This window comes from Dendronephthya gigantea, unplaced genomic scaffold (assembly GCF_004324835.1).
Source record: "Dendronephthya gigantea isolate DGI-Jeju-01 unplaced genomic scaffold, DenGig_1.0 000201F, whole genome shotgun sequence".
Classification (NCBI taxonomy): Eukaryota; Metazoa; Cnidaria; class Anthozoa; order Malacalcyonacea; family Nephtheidae; genus Dendronephthya; species Dendronephthya gigantea.
The window spans coordinates 259,288-276,645 of record NW_021163211.1 but is presented as its reverse complement, the minus strand read 5'-3'; the positions used below and the strand labels follow the sequence as shown (position 1 = coordinate 276,645).

The window sequence follows — 17,358 nt, the reverse complement described above, 5'->3', positions numbered from 1 at the left end:
TCGGGGATGTTGAGGCAATTTAAGCGGATTGGGATATCACTCTTTCTGAAGCGCAATTCTGTATGACACTGTGTGTCATCTAGATTCTCCAAATTAAAGTTATTAAACTCATCAAATTTCCAATACGGATAAATTGATTTTGATTGGTTTGCGATATGCAAATAAATAAAATCGTCAAAGTCCACCAAGTCGTTAATGTAAGCAAGATTTAAGTATTCGCGAAAGCTTTGCAAACCATAGCCAGACATTTTACAAATATTAAAGCAATTTTTGACTGCGATTTTCACTGCAATAAAACATACGTGATATTCGCGAAATTTGAGTTTGAAAATTAAACAACCGTCTTTGAGCATTCGAAGTTGAAAATAATCTATTGCCTTCACCCTGAGAGCAACCTTTCTATTTCACGTCTTAATCTAGATCTAAAAAAGATGAAGAAACTCACCTGATAAATACATATTCCAAAGTTGTGAATAAAAAGTTCCAAAGGAATATTCCAAACCGACTAAACGCGTATATCAACCTCTTGCTAAATCACAAATAGTTTACGACGTGGTGGCGTCCTAGTCCCAGATCGCTCGCGCTAAAACGGCGACGTCTTAGACGCCACGTCGTGTTTGCTAAATTTCTCTAATATTAGTGCGCAACGTCGAATTCATGTATTTCATGACCAAATGTGACTTGTGCGTACATTTTGATTATATTAATTCCTTTATTTACATTGATTCCCCTTAATTGATAGTTTGCATTGGTATTGATAGTTATTTAGTAGTCACTCCATCAATTATTTTTGTTGTAGAACGTAAAAATATTTATGGAGACATTACACGCGTATAGTCTAGTAACTCGATATGTCAGTAATATACCTGATGGCAAATTTATTAGAATGATTGGATGCATATTTCTTCGTTAGTAGTTTGTGGAGTTATTGTCTAAATGCGATTAAATATTGGGTAGACCTAACTAAATTACCTGGTGGTTTAAAGCGTAGGAACTTTAAGAGCCATCGATTTTGATCGCTTGATGGCGATGATTAAAGACGATAAATATGGCAGTGGTGACCTTCAGCCTTTCTGAAAATTAAGCTTTTCATTTCGGGCCCGGGTGAATACAATAAATATGATGTATGTGAAATGCAATGGTATAGATATAGAAAGCTGCGATAAAAACAGAATTAAAGTGAACTTAACGGAGACATGCAATGACTAGCTTATTCTGTTAATTAATTTACCGACGGGCAATCTTCCTGATAGGCAAGATGAGAAATCTATGAATTACCACTTTATATTTAAGCTTTGGTTTCAACTGCGTTTTTATATAAAAAAATATTAATGCGACAAGCATATCAAGAAAAAATAACGTTCCGATAATTAAGCCGGTTAGTAACCAATCTCCACATTAGAGTTTACTGTAAGCACAGCCGTAAGGTACACATATGTAGCTAATATCAAAGACCAGTTTGAAATTATACACCTAGCCGCGAAGGACTTGTCTTGTTGAATATCATGAACCATGAAACAAGCCATATTGAGTGTACAACGTACGCCTAAGAATCAGATTAGACCTTTAGTGTAAATTAGTTCAAAGTGCAGATTATATTATTGCTCTCCTTTATGCAGGGTTTCACAATGTACTGTCTTTCACAGAATACACCAAAGCAATTAACGTCAGAGTTCATCGCTCTGAGATATGAATCCTGAAGTTTTACTCCTGTTACGTAATAGAATTTTTAACCCACTTACCCGCAGTAGGTAACGATTCACCTGAACTAGATCAAAGATGCGTGTTTTTAAACGTCTCTCCGTTTCAAACAGATAACCAAAGTTGCTGCAGATAAAGAAATTCACAAAGCAGCTTTTTACAGTGAAATTTAATTGAAGATAATTATGATCGATTTAGGTTGCAAGGCATTTCCGCATTTTTGCATTGCGCACGTTTCCTACGCATCTACCTATCCTTGGGCAATATACCTATGAAATACTTCAGTCATATAAATGGCTTGCAATTAAGACGAAATAGAACTGATTTGAAAATAAATTGTTACGCCTGTGATCTTATAAAGCTGTATGGATGAATAACTTTACAGACCTGCCTTTTTTTCACCTTACTGACTCAAAGATAAACATGTGTGTGTGTGTTTGTGTAATGCGCTGTACGGGAGAGTTGCCTCGCATGGGTCCCGTTCGCACTCTTGCCGCTTGGGTATTGTTATGCAATAAAGTTGTGACTATAAAAAAATAAAAAAATTTATCAACAAATGTATACACCTCTTTGAATTTATTCGTCAATTTCGTTGAAATTATTTTTATTGGGAAAGCATTTATTTTTAAAGGTGAATCTGTTCAAAAAGTAATTGAAATTTGGCTAAAAATTTTAGTAGTAAAACTGTTCGTAGCATAATTAATATATTATAGTTATACTTAAATTTGATAGCTCGAGTCGACTTTATAATTGTACTTGATATAGAATTTTACTTATACGCCTTCGATCATTAGCAGAAACAAGTATTACATTATTTCAATGATGGAAATATATTTTTCTTGCTTCAGTATTTGCATGCACGTGTTTCTAGTAAAATTATTTGGTATATGTGGGGCAGTACGGGGGCCTATTTGCCGGTAATCATAAAGTAAGTAAAGTAAAGTGTTAGTACCGAACTTCTATCGAGCGAGAAAAAAGTGATTTATACATTCGAAGTCAGCCTTAATCACCGGATGTTAATACCAGCATACTGTATGTAGCTATGATTACTAATAATATGACGAAAAGCTTTACAAGGAAAGTAAGCGTATAGAAAGGCTAATATTTGCAGCCGTTTTAGTCTCACGAGGCACCTGCATGTGTACAATATAAATACATGATGCATACCCTCATCTGTGAGCCGGTGATTTGCTGTCTCCGCGATTCGGTGTTTTGCTTTTAGCGATCATTAGCGTTCGTGAAAATGAAAGTCTCAGATTCTTCCATCGTAACATGCGTCGTCTTTGGAAGGACGCAATGGTTTGCAACAGGATTTTCATCCTGTGAATACGAAATGAGCCGCGTAGCAGCCATTGTCATCAATCAATGGCCTGTTAGTGATCTCAACCGTCTTATACTGAACCTGATAGCAATGGTGCACCAAATCTTCTTGTCATGACAATTCTTAAATCAACTCAACTGAAGAACAAGATTTGTTATTTTCTCATACTCATTCAATCTGTCGTTCATTTAGGAGTTGATTGTATAGGAGCACCGTTATCACTCTTTACTGCTGCGAACATTCCTTGGTCTCAGGGATTGCTTTTCGAGCTTCATAATTTCTTAATTATCGATTCTACAACTTATTGTGCTACATTACGATGCGATAATGCTATCAAATTCGTGTCCATAATAAATCCCAATAACGAATAGTACATTTTGAATTTGTTACAATGTTTGGAAACATTACTATTTACAATTTAATTAGCATAATGGGGCCATTTCTTTTGGGTTGGTTGGTTGGTGCGTATTGTTCTTGAAAGACGAGTTGTGAAAAGATGACGGTAAAACGTGGCGGTTGCCAGTTAAGATATAGTCACACTTCGCCCCTGCATGGCATGTAAAAAAATTGCCTCTAAATTCATCAAAATCGGCAAACGAATAGGTTTTAATACTATATAGGTAAATCAACATGCAGTTATATGTATGCGTAAATGTAAAACAGTATGGCTTGCCATTCGTTTATTGAAAAAAATACTCGATCCCCATGGCGGCAATTATAGAAGTCAGGCTAGACAACAAAGATTGTAGACTCAATTTATACCAATTGTTCAAGTGTTCTTTGTGTCACTTTTCTCTATAAAAGAAAATATTTACGAATTAAGATCATACCTACTCAAAAACCCATACTCAAAAATACAGAAAGCAAGAGGTCCTGCAGAGGTCCTGCAGACCCCTACAATTCCCCATCTTTAAATTACCAATTTCCAGTTAGGACCATTTTTATCATGCCTCCCCTCTCCACTATACTATTGTGATGATATGTGCAGTGATAAAAAATTCTTAAAATTAGCTATGATTAAGATTGTTCCACGGAGGGCATGCACATTTCATCTTATTAGATACAGATCGACGAGCAGGGCCGAGGGCAAAGAATGCCAAGCTAGAATTTCCGAATGGAATATTGGAAGCGAGAATCTTCCCGACAAGCAAACAAAATCTATTATTACATACCACTTGTCAAAGTTTGGTGTTTGTAGCATTTCATTGGTCGAGAGCGAATCATGCGAGAGTGACGAAATTTTGATGTCGCCAGCGCGACCCCCTGCAGAGTGAGATAACGTGTTATCTCATGGGAAATAACAACTTTAATCACGCGCGGCGCACCTGGACGTGCGACTTTTTGACTATTTATCCATTTGAAATTATGTCTTTTATGAATAGATATTTCGTTGTTCATGCACCTTAATTGTAGTTTGGTTTTTCTTTGACAAGTGGTATATAATAAAAAAACGTATTTATCGAGAACCCAGCTAGAAAACGTTATGTTTTGTGGACCCTCATTTCAGGCCTCGGGTCCACAAAACATAATGTTTCCTTCGTTAGCAGTAAATAAGTGAAATTTTGCCTATAGCAGTGCGATTAATTAGATTTTAAGGATTTAGATCTGTGAAACTAGTTTCTTGTAACGGACGTTTATGACTGGTCGGATGGTGCGAGAGAAAGCTAGATACATATTTGTCCGCATTGGTGGGTTTACGGAAAACAGCAGTTTCTGATTTCCCTTCGAATAATCTATGGAAATGCGTATCTACAGCGAGTTGGACGAGTGATGGGTAATTGCTACAAAACATCCATCCTATTCTAAGAAACAGCAGAGGACACAGAGTGACACTTATTTTACTTGGATTAAAACAACTTATAACACATCATGATCCTAAAATATTAAACGATATCTTCCACTGGCTAAGAATGATGTCTTTGTGGTAATAGGAATCTAGTCTGAATTTTTTGCAGCGACTATATATATGCTGTGAAAAAAGTGTACCGTGCGGTGATAACGGTACGAAACAGTTTGTATACGCAAGCTCGCTAGAAAGTTAAGATGAGATTTATGCAAGAGAAGTAGACGTTTATTCTTTTCTATTGTCGATTTTCCAGCGGGATAAGACGGTATAGCCATTTATATCATCTATAAAAACAACACAATTTCCTCCATCTACAGAGAGTTTCAGAACCACAAAATTAGTTGCTAACTATAAGCGCGACCATTCAAAGCCCAAACGTTATAAATGGAATAGTGACAGGCGGCAATCTTAGGAAGAAAAAAAGCCGGTATTTTCCAAAAGTTTTTTTTATATCTTTTTACTCCGAATTGCATACAGGTTGATGGAATCTCAAACCATTTTGCAATACTTAATTTATCTTACACCGTTGATTGAGATACAGAGATGTAATATCGATTACAGGTTAATGCCTTTTATATAATGATGAATGAAACCCAGATGTTGGCATAATTATGATATCTGCAATTGTCTGGGGCCGGTTGTATGAAAGCCAGATACCGCTATCCACTGCGGATAGTGATTTTTTTAACCGTTCCAAAAATGGCAATGTTATAGCAAACAACGGGCGATTTTAAAGCTATTGAAAAAACAGTATATCCTGTTTTCATCCAACTGGCCCCAGGTCTTTTAGCAACATACTGATTTCATGGCGGAGGTCGGGACGATATAAAATTACAGTTGTCATGTAAATAAGATTAGCAAGTGCGTTCGGTGGTCGGCTATAGTTATCCTTGATGTGGATCTAAATCCTCAAGGCAATGCGAATTAAAGTCTGCTGTGAAATTCTTCAAGAAGTAAACGTTGTTTACTTTGTGAACAAATAATATTCCGGATTTCTCATGGTTAAAACATCGCTAGATAGATTCCTGGGGCCGGTTGTATGCAAGCCGGATAGCGCTATCCACCGGATGGTGATTTTTTCAACCGTTCTAAAAATGCTTGAAAAGCTATAAAATCTCAGCTTTGGAACTAAATATTATTAAAGAGGATCATCGACTTAGGAATACTAAGATTTAATCAAAGTTATACCTAACAACAGGTGATTTAAAAGCGATTGAAAAAAACACTATCCGGTGGATAGCGCTATCCGGCTTTCATACAACCGGCCCCTGATGCTTCGATAAGAATCCTCACTCATATTGCAAACATATAATTCCGACAACTTCTAATAAACAGGTGAATATCAAAGCCGAAAGCCCGGTCCTAAACAAAAGCGCATTATCGCAAAATACGGAAAGCACGTGAAATTAGGAGACGGCACAAAACCCGAAAGTCGGAGCATACGCAAAAAGACGAAAGCGAGGCAAATGTTACATCCAAAAATCTCGAAATGACATAACATCAATTACATCATTGAACTCATAACATCCAGCCGTGACGTCACGATTAGGAGGCGTTCTCCTTCCTCGAATTCAATTATGAGCTAGGGTTTTTTTAATAAAAAGGAATATCCAAAAATACTTACCACGTACACGAAATGAGGCGCGAGGTAATTTTCTGTAGTGGGCCGGATACATGTATGTACCTTTAAATAATAATGTAATGGAATTATTTTACTGAAAGGAATAATAATAGGAGAATTCTTAAAAAAAATTCTATTTAAAAAGTCCCCATTACAGATTTTTTTAATCGATAAAGCATCTATAATAAACTCTGTTTCGCGGCCATTTTGAAACGTCTCTGTTGCCACGATAACGGGTGCCAGACACAAGTTCTGAATACATTTGCGCTCTAGATATGTTTCCTGCAAAGTATATTAACTTTTAGCCTTAATCCTTCTATATCAAAACATTTAGACGCTTCTTATCCCTTTCTAAAATAAGCATCTAAAAATTTCGAGAAACTGTATCGGCACACCTTAATTCAAATTTGGAAGTTACTATAAATCATAATTATTCATTTGAAAACTCATTGTTATCGCAGTCAATATACACCAAAATATTAGCATAACCATGCAGGATAGGTTTTCAGGCGATTTTACTGTGTGAATAAGACTAATTAAATGCGCCTTTTCATACATCGCGCCATGTTGTATCTAATTTTCAAGGTGTTTCTGCCAAGCAAAATTAATAAGTTAAAAAAATATTTCATCAAATGTAACCCCAGTTTCATTAAATTCGATCGAGTCAATTTCAATACCCCAGATTACATTCGTTAGATTGCTTTCGGAGTGAGTAGAATGTGCAGAATATTAAAAAGTTGCAAGGATTTTCAACGTCAGAGACCTAACATACCAAGTCTGCCAAACTAGCAGGCATTTGCTACTGACCATTGCAAACGACAATTTCGTCCCCAGTGAATCCAGAATAGTGCAATCGGGGTTAATCTTATATATAGCCGCATTTCAGAGGAAGCCCCGCGGGGAATTGTGAAATGCAGGCAGCCATCTTAATTAAGGTGGCATTTTGTTACATTTTTAGATTTAAAAGAATTATTAATTATTAGAATTTTTTAATATTTTTTTAAATCTAACCTACTTCTTCAAGAAAATAAGAACATACCATCATCAAATCTCATTTCCTTGAGACCGGTTTTCAATTCAAAAAACGTTGGTCTGTGATCTTTCTTTTTCATTGTGGACTGAATCATTTTTCGAATTGAATCAGGGATTTTTGAATCAAGTTCAATTCTATTGCCATCAAGGACCTGCAAGAAGGAGGCGTGTACGTTTTTAAGAAGTTTTTAATTAATCCTGTCGCACCCAGGGTTTTCCATTCCAGACTTAGGCGTGCAGATGAACTAGCTGTGAATTCAGTTTCAAGTTTGACAAATATATTTCTCAACTTATAATTCCACCCCTGTTTGAATGTTGGCTTATGTTTCCGAAGAAGTGTAGAGAGGTAGTTGTTGGACATCGTGCTAATATAAGGTACTTACATGTAGTCGAAAGTCCTCGTCATTATCCGAGGCCTTGCCGTCAGGCATATTGATATATGGTTCAGAACCAAATGTGAAAATCTCAAACAATAGGACACCAAAAGACCATACATCAGATGCAACGCTGAATTCGCCGTCTCCAAGTACTTCAACAGCCATCCAACGAACAGCAAATTGAATTTGAGAATCTTTATCTTGAGGCGAATCGGAAAATGCTGCAAAGCGAAAGTCGCCAAGTTTGACAAGGACGTTTCCGCTTGTTTCTTTATCAAATACAAAACAGCTTCTGGCACACAGGCCACGATGGATTATATTGTTTTCACCGAGGAAGATCATAGCTTTGCAAATATTTTGGGCAATGTGAAGCAGAACATCAACTTTAAGTGGTTGCGTGAAACCGTGAAGGTACGTCAATAGGTCGCCTTTCGTTGGTCTCTCTATTATCATGTGCATTGGAGAATCAGTGCTTAAGCCAAGCAGGCGAACTATGTTTTCGCACGGTTCTTTGACAGCATGCAAGTGATCAAGGATTTCGATTTCTTCTCGCAGAGGGGCAGCAACAGGTTTCGTTTCCAACATTTCTTCCTTTGAATGCAGGTGCAATTTCAACAGGCATTTTTGGCCACTCATCAAGGCATCATAAATACTGACGCGTTGCTCCAATTGCAGAATTCGTGATATTTGTAAAATCTCCAATATTTCATCTCTATACCTCAAACATAAATGAAGAATGGATAAGTGTTCGATGCACCTACCATCAAGAAATTCTTTGATATTCTGGGGCGTTGAGAAGAAGACCGCTCTCTCGCACAATTGCTCACAAAGGTTTGCCACAAATTCACCCAGGGGCGATGTCATTGATTTATCGCCTTCCCAGTTTCTAAAAACTCCACGGCAGCCTTGATCTCCGGTTAAGACTTGTTCAATTATTGCTGTAAAATTGAAAAAGAATACCGAGATATATAATTGGAATAAATCAGTCTAATGTATCCATCAGGCTATTGTTTTAAGGTTTCAGGTTTGTTTAAACCAATCTGCTAGGATTTTCAGAAAACGTAATAAATGCTAATACTACCTTTGCTTTTTGATGTTGTAATCAACCTAAGCATCACCCGATAAACCAACAGCTCAAACAGACAATCAGATCTTGGATTTCGTATGAAATTCTTGAATTTGCTTGAGCTGGAACGCTCGCGATAGTCTGCAACCAACATCTGCATTAAGATCACAGGTCTTGGGTTGTCTTTGAAATGATAATGCTGCATTGTAAAAAAAATACATGTCGCATATAGCCTTTATTTCAATTCGTAGCTGCTAAATAAAATTATGAATTAATCATAACCAGAAATTCAGAACATTAATTACCATAAAAGTTCATAATGGCAGGATTTCGCAATCAAAGATGGCTGCCTTTTTATAATAGAATTATATAAGCCAGGAGACAAAAATTAAAAATTAAAGCAACTTCTATTTTACATATTGCAGTTGCGGAGTTCGATTTAAGACGGACAGAAACTCAGTACTGTTATGACAATTTTTTCATTTTTAATCTTACCTTTAACAGGTTCCCCAGTAATGTCATTTCGGCAACTTGCTAACCATTATATTTCAAGGAGCTAAAGCGTTGCTGAGATGACATTACTGTGAGCTGAATATATGAAAAAATTGTCATAAAAGTACTGAGTTTCTGCCCATCATAAATCGAACTCCGCAACTGCAATATTTACGATAGAAGTTTCTTTATTTCAAATTTTGTCTCGTAATTCTATTATAACAAGGCAGCCATCTTTGATTGCAAAATCCTGGTATTATGATAATTAATGATTTAATGTCCTGAATTTCTGGTGATGTTTAGAACAATTTAAAAGGTAAATTTTCTAAATACATGGCTTTAAATGAAGATAACCTTTATTATAGAACAAATACTTTGAGAATCTTGTTTCAAAACTCAGGAAAATAAGATACGGGGCATATAAAATTTACGCGACAATTAGTGAGAAACGGTAACACATTCGTAAAATCGCATGCAGATATTGTTTTCTATAGTCGAAATTTATTTAGCTCTACGTTTATACAAGAAGTGATATATATGCCTCTTATCTATTAAGCAGAAGAAAGTAGCTAGGTTTATCAACCTATACCTTGGGTAAATCTTGCAGAAATACAAGGCATACATGAATATTCAACCAGCTGTCTGCATCATTGAGTTCTTTTCCGAGCTTCGTCACTTCATCCTTGTCTAATTTGCCCTTCAGAAGGTTCGCACACTTTGCAATGTTAAGTAAGATTAGATTCCTTCACGTTCCGTTTTGGAGAAGACTGAAGAATTCGCTTGATACTTTCTCTTGCAAGACAAATGCCATACCGGTAAAGATTTTGTTCGTTCTTGCCTGTTTGCTTCATGAGAGTAACTAAACTTTGGTCAAATATTTTTATCTTTGGTTTGAGTTTGGCAAATTCCTGTTCGTCAAACTTCAGAAGGACTAACGTGATTAGCCAAGCGTATGTCGTCATCCTATGGCACTTTGCTTTAAATCGATCCACTCTCATGAACTCTAAAAACTTCGAACGAAGAGCTTCTTCCGCTTGCAATATGTTTTTACAACGATCTACCGATAAATCTGAAATGTTTAAAAATATTTCATTTAGCAGAACATCAAGCGCCCTTTTCACTACGCGAGAGCTGTCACAGCAGGCCAACATTGCCAGCTCATCAAGTTGTCCATCCAACATTGGAGATTCAGTATCAGATTTCCTCAAAAGGTCATTTATGATGTAGGTTTCCTTTGCATCTCGTTCCTCGCATTTTAACATTGTAAATTCCTCGATTAACTTTTCTGTGCTGCTTTTACTGCTTCTGACCTCTAAAGCAAAAGATTAAGATTAGAAGTCATTTGATATCATTAAAGAGGATGTCCTTAAATTGGTCTGCTTTCCACTGTCGCGTGTTTTGCACTTACCAAAAAGCGCGTAAAAGCTTAAAACTTTCTGTGATATAATTGTTATATAATTAATTTTACGCCAGAAAAAAACACACGAAATCATCAACAGAATCCAACCCTATGCATCTATTCAATCCTTGATTTCAGAAGTATCATATGTTTTTAAATTTTTACGTGCTATAGTACGTAGAAAAAATTGTTAGCAATCCAGTTTTAATTAGATTTACATACAGCTCTGATCTTGTTTACCAAATGAAATTTTTTCCATTTTTTTTAAGCAGAGCGAAGAGGGTTCACTATATTATACAGCAAAATTATACAGCAAAATTATACAGCCTAGTTAATACCATTTCGTGCTGGAATCGAAAGCCAATAATTTATTTATTCTTTTGTATGGCGAGCATTCATTGGTGTAGAATATTAAATTTTTAAAATATAAAACACTACAACATAGGTTAATCAGTGAATCTGTGTAAAATATATATATCTACGATATGTGTAAACACCTTATGGGTTTTCGACTCACCCCTTTTTGTTTGACGCCCGCTTGTGACATAAAGGTCTAATGAACTCTCTTGCCCAACGTAGCTCCGACTTGTTTTCTACAAAAAAGCACCAATTAGGCATCTATCTATACACAGTCACCATATATTGGTCTAACAATTTTTCTGAGGGCGAATGAAGGATGTCTGACTGCCTAGTGGTACGCTTTATTATTGCAATGGATACTTAAATCAAATATAAAAATTTAAAAAAGTGACACCGGCTATGCTTTCATTGATAGCGGATTATAGTTATCCAGATGTTTGATCATTAAGGGAACTGTAACTAGGTTATAAGTCAATTCAGCCATATGTTCGTACTCTAGTATTACCAACCAAGTACTCGTGCAGTTTTTCTACATATCGTGTCATCCTCATGGATGATGTAACTAAATGAATGTAAATCTTAACTGTTTATCTTTTATGATTTTACTTAAAGACAAAGCAGAGAGAAAATCTGTGAAAACGCTCGATCTTGAAGTTTCGCATACCAGCAATACTTTAATTAGTTCAAATTCTAACAGATACACAACAATGAAAACAACGAGAATTCCTCAAATAAATTATCAAAAATTAATTTTAGATACTCTAACAACATTATTGCATAAAAAATATTTTAAGAACCAAATGAAAAGGTAGAAAAAATGTGCAAAACTTTTGCTTATTTTTGCCGAAAAATATCGTGGCACAATGCGAAAAAAGAAATGTGGTTTTGGGAACGAATCTGATTGGTAAAAAAAAATAAACAAACGGCGTGTAGGTACTTACTTCATATGTATGGTATGACGGATTATCAGAATTAGGAGTAGTATATATGTGGGGATGTCTTGATTGTGAAGTATGACGACGATCACCTACATAATAATCCAATATAGGACAAATGTTGACAGACAGTGTTTTCAAATCGGTTAGTTTTTCATTGGACGTTCAACTGGACAAGAAATGGAACAATTGCAAATTGGTCATATTCTTTAATAAACTCTTTAGTTATATTAGGTAAAATATACTGTTATCGTGCATTCTCAATTAAATCGTTACAGGAGTATTTACATTTGAGGTATAAAAATTGGTGTAATATTAATCCCTTTTGGTTTCTACTCCCCTTTAACGTTAGAGGAAAATCACCTAGCTCAACGTATCGAACTGTTAAGCCAGGGTTCGATTAGGCCAATTTACTCCCTCGACGCAAAGCCAAATCTGATATCTGGTGATGTGATTGGTTAGGGTAAAACCAATCGCGCAAAAGTAGGATAGCTTCCTACCTTTAACTCAGTTCGGGCTAAATAATTTGCTCAGTGGAAAACGGGTTTTGAATAGGAAATAAAATAGCGAACAAAATGAATGAAAGAAAAATTAACTATAAATTATCAGTTTTCAGCACATTACCTTGGCGTTGTCCTAAGTGGGAGGCTTCACACTAAAAGGCAGTATTATATATGACACTGATTAATTACTCTTATACTTTTAAAAGAACAAAGGAAACCTTAAAATACAAAACGCACTCACCTCCGCGTAGCTATTTATGTTGTGAGAAAGATGACCGGTATTGCTATCTTCAGATGCAAAATATACTGAAGGTAAAAATATACTGAAGTTTATTGTTTTCTAAGGGGTTGTTTACATGAGCCCGGTTACCCGAGATTCAACGAAGCGTGAGAGAACTTTGAGGTATTGAAATAAGTCTTTGTTACACCAAACGAGCACATGCTATTGTTGTGCTGATTATATGACTGCCAAGATCATGTTATCTGCTCATTTCAATACCTCAAAATTATCTCACGCTTCGTTGAATCCCGGGTAGCCCCGGGCTCATGTAAACAGCCCCTAAAGCTGGTTTTCCACTAGCGATATTTTTCGCGCGAAGCGACTTTATTCTTTTGTATTTGGTCAATTTGTTCCAGATGGTTGCAGTTGAGAGCTCTTAAACAAAAGTAAAATGTCGCTTCGCGCAAAAATATCGCCAGACACTTTAAATGGAGGTCTTTCCTGAAGAGCTGACAAAATCGCGTTACTGCCTGGCCAGTCAGGGAAAGTTTCGACAATAGGGAGATTTAGCATGAGGACGTAAACGTCAAAGTCTGGGAGAATATGCCGAATAAATGGCGTGGCATGCATGTCTATATAATTATAAACGCATCACGCCATTTATATTCGACATTTTTACGTCCTCTTTGACGTTCTCGTCGATCCTCGTGCTAAATCTTCGCAATGTTTTGTGCAGCGAAAGCATTTGTATTTTTTCAAATATTGTAGCGAAGGCGTCAAAGGGGACAAATCTTTTCAGTTTCAAAATAAGTATTGGCTATAGGCCTGCGGCAGATAGTTGTTTTAAATCTGAGACACAGAGTTTTGTATAAAAGCTATCAGGCAAGACATTGTACAGCATATTCGTTCATTTAATATGATAACGGGTTTAGAAACATGAACATAAATAAAATTTAGAATTGGGAGTTGTCTTTCTCCCTGTTTTGGGGATAATTGCTACGGAATACAAGACTAAATACAAGCCGAAAAAATCAGATTCCCCTAAAACTCAACAAACAAATGAAACAATAGCTTTTTTAATATATATAGTAGTATGAAGTTCTACAAAAAGACAACTAGGCCTATGTCTTATGCCATCAATCTTTCCGTAATAAACAAAAAATGCTGTATCGATCGCTGAAATCATAGCTGAAATTCGCTGCATGTGAAAATATAAATAACAAAACACGCTCTCTGCTATGAATTTTTAGTTGGTTGCAAAATGCTTTACAAGCTTGGTGCGAGATCACCTGGCTTAAGTTCTAAAAAATCTCTCCCCAAACAAATTTCAATTTGACGGGTTTCAAGGCATTTTCAGCAAAAACCGGCCCCGTTACAATGTACACGTAAAGCTTGTGCTCTTGTGAACATAATCAGGCACTTGGCATCTAAAACAGGCCTTCTGAAACATGAAAGTGGCATTTATATTTCCAATAATCACCGAAATAATTCATATAATTACCAATTGTCAAGTAAATAATTATAATAATCAGTATAGAGGGGGGGGGGGGTGAATATTCATTTATTTTTTGAAAACACGTATGCGTACAAAAGAAATTCGTCGGACAGAACAGAATAATTATATGAATATTCAATCTCTCCGAATCCTCCAATTATCGCACGAGGCTCCCCCTCTGGATCAGAAGTCAGAATAATACTTACGTGGGAGAGATTCTATAAAGGGGGAATTATGTAATTATACGGAAACGGCTTTTCATAATGACCGAAAAAGGTTATTGATTGATTATTTTTCGACTGACATAACCTGTATTAAAGTAATCGAGCTCCCTCATAGTAAAAATATATTCACCTGTTTCATTCGACTCGGCCATAATTTCTGTAAAGAAATATTAAAGTTTATACTGGTCAGTATTTCAGAGCGATACTTAAGTAGGGAGAGTAACGGTGTTCCACAATTAATATTACTGATAGTGCATCTGTGCATGCATATGCCGCAGGTGTGTCAGTTAGCAACCGTTCAAGCTTAAAAATTAGCTTGGCCACGGTAGGATTCAATCGCCCGCGATCTTTCGTTTGCTAGTCATAAGAAAAATTGTTCGAGTTACCGGGGTTTCGAGTTAACCGGGGTTGGTGTTACGTTACGTTTATATTTACGTATATTGGATTGCCGCAGTTAATGCGTTTATTTGCTAAAAAATCCAGCTTGATATAACAATGAAATACTGATTCTTTAATCAGCGACACCATAAAAGTTAACTGGACATTAAAGTTAACTGAAGTTTATGTGTGCAGAGAAACTAAAGTTTATGTGTAGAGATGTTACTGAAAAAGCTAGATCAATAACGATCGTGTCATCGTGGCACTATAGATAATCTTTCAAAATTTATAATTATGCATTTATGCAACTATACCCCGATTAAATTGTTACTATTTCGATAGTTTCTATAGTAATGTGTACGGTGTACTTTTTCTATACGGTGTATTGGCGAACATTATACTGAAGTTTGCTGTTATATTTGAAATTTGCTGATCTATGATTTGAAACCAAAGTTCAAGTTAACCGGATATATTCGATCAAGGGAAAACAAAATTTATTCGAATTAGCGAGGAGTTCGAGTTAAGCGGAGTAAATACTATAAAGAACATCACCTAATCCAAGGGGAATTGAATTAAGTTCGAGTTAGTGAGAAGTTCGATGAAGCGAGTTCGAGTTGGCGAGGGACTATTGTATTTCGGAACTTGATCTAGTACCTTCCTTATCTTAAAGTGGACGAGTGATAATGGCCATATATGTTTATGTTATGTTCACATACCGTTAAAACCATCGCTTTTAAAAGAAATCAGTAGGAAAGAACATAATAAATGCAAATGCACTCCTTCAATTTAGTATCAGTTTAGCATCTTGTTAGTTCGGTCTTGATGTTGACAAAACGGAATTGGTAACTATTTCTTTATTAAACAAAATCCTTCTAGAATTTCATGCTTAACCAAAGCCAACGAAGTTTTGCTCAAGGGCGCAAGACTTCATTATGAATTTAACTATTTTATTGACTCCCTAAAGTTTTTACAGTTAATACAGTTATTACAGTTATTACTGTTGGTACAGTATGCATGATGAGGCTGGTAGCCGTATCCTTGAATTCCTACATGAAAGCTTATGGGAAATCAAATTTCCACAGTGAAATGGCACATTTTAAGTATCTCAATCAAAAAGTCTGCGGGTCATATATTTACGTTTATTTACTTCCAGGTTTCCACTAAGGTTATCATTACACTTTTGCTGCTGCTATATGTTCTGCAGTATAATGTTCTGCTGTGAAGCCACATTCAAGTAATATTAGACTCTAGTCGGTTTTAAAGTATGTACACAGAATGATTTTTTCGTGTACATAATATTCTTATGTTCGAATTCAAATTCCTTTGAAGGTGTGCTTGAGGAACTTGCATGTATACAAAATTGAATTCTGCGTAGAATATGCATGAAACCCGTATTTTATTGTAACACAAAGTGCACGGTTTAAGTAACAGATATGGTAAAATCAGCACACTTACTTTCTCCTTGAGGCACTTCTTAAACCACAAAGAAGAGATGAAAAAGAAGTATTTTGCGAATAAGCGCTGTTAGCGACCAAAATATGACAACAATGTATAGTCCAAACAGACAGATACCGCGGAAAACAATCGCTATCACTGAGGAATACACGTACACTCACTCAAGTCGGTGTCCAACAAGTTCATGCCCCGCTAATTTTTATCATCACTGTGAAGTTAGCTGCGGATTCGGCCTCAGATTTGACCTCTTTTTTAACCTCACATTCAACTGTTTTCAATCATTCAAAAGTAGAATTTAGTTATTTAATGGGGCACGTGCCCCCCAACTTTCAAGAAGATAAGAAAAAGCAGGGGTGGATCCAGCACTAGTGCACTAATTTGAATTACAAAACAAAATGGCTATTTTGAGCAGTTTTCTTGTGTCATGCAAATTAGTGCACTAGTGCTGGATCCACCCCTGAGAAAAAGTGTCCTTTTTATAAGGCGGAAAGTGCCCTTTTTCATACCTAACTAATATGCCCTTATGAGAGTTTGTGCCTAAATTAATGAATGTAGTAAGTTTTTTTTAGGATTCCAGCATTCGCTAGCTTTTAAATATTTTTTCGAGGAACCCCGACTTGCCAATTGCGACGTTTATGTCAATAAAAATAGCACAAATACCGAAAGTTTCCAAACCGGAAAATCACGTCTTCTTGTTGCTAAGTTACCGAATACAGATTTTATATGGTCAAAGTTATAACATATTCAAAGTTGCTAAATTTTCTTGTTAAAAATTCATGTTAAAATTTTAAACTCTTCTTATATGATAAGATAGCATACAACATGGTCCAGCGCACCATGCGGCACTTTTTGAAAATACCACGAATTTCCTGTTTCAATGTAGCTTGCATTACAAATGTGAAATGCAGACCCAAACTAAATTCATATTTTTAA

At 36.0% G+C, this 17,358-nt stretch overlaps 2 protein-coding genes and 1 long non-coding RNA gene across 3 annotated transcripts; all 3 read right to left on the bottom strand.

Moving 5' to 3' along the window:
* Positions 1-3,729: 3,729 nt before the first annotated feature.
* LOC114539371 lies at positions 3,730-7,670 on the bottom strand. Its single transcript, XR_003688871.1, has 3 exons — positions 7,529-7,670; positions 6,493-6,552; positions 3,730-3,817 (listed from the first exon to the last, which is right to left on the bottom strand). It is a non-coding gene; the product is annotated as an uncharacterized LOC114539371 (long non-coding RNA).
* A 216-nt stretch (positions 7,671-7,886) lies between these two features.
* Positions 7,887-10,178, bottom strand: LOC114539393 (insulin receptor-related protein-like). Its single transcript, XM_028560019.1, has 3 exons — positions 10,046-10,178; positions 8,980-9,163; positions 7,887-8,836 (listed from the first exon to the last, which is right to left on the bottom strand). Exons 2-3 carry the CDS (start codon positions 9,122-9,124, stop codon positions 7,887-7,889), a joined length of 1,095 nt encoding a protein of 364 aa, XP_028415820.1. The 5' UTR covers positions 9,125-9,163; positions 10,046-10,178.
* Positions 10,179-10,181: 3 nt separating this feature from the next.
* On the bottom strand, positions 10,182-16,550 carry LOC114539392. The gene is made up of 7 exons (XM_028560018.1): positions 16,426-16,550; positions 14,723-14,749; positions 12,895-12,959; positions 12,775-12,805; positions 12,157-12,242; positions 11,373-11,448; positions 10,182-10,768 (listed from the first exon to the last, which is right to left on the bottom strand). The coding sequence occupies exons 2-7, from the start codon at positions 14,742-14,744 to the stop codon at positions 10,182-10,184; spliced, it is 867 nt and encodes a 288-aa protein (XP_028415819.1). The 5' UTR covers positions 14,745-14,749; positions 16,426-16,550.
* Between the last annotated feature and the right edge of the window lie 808 nt (positions 16,551-17,358).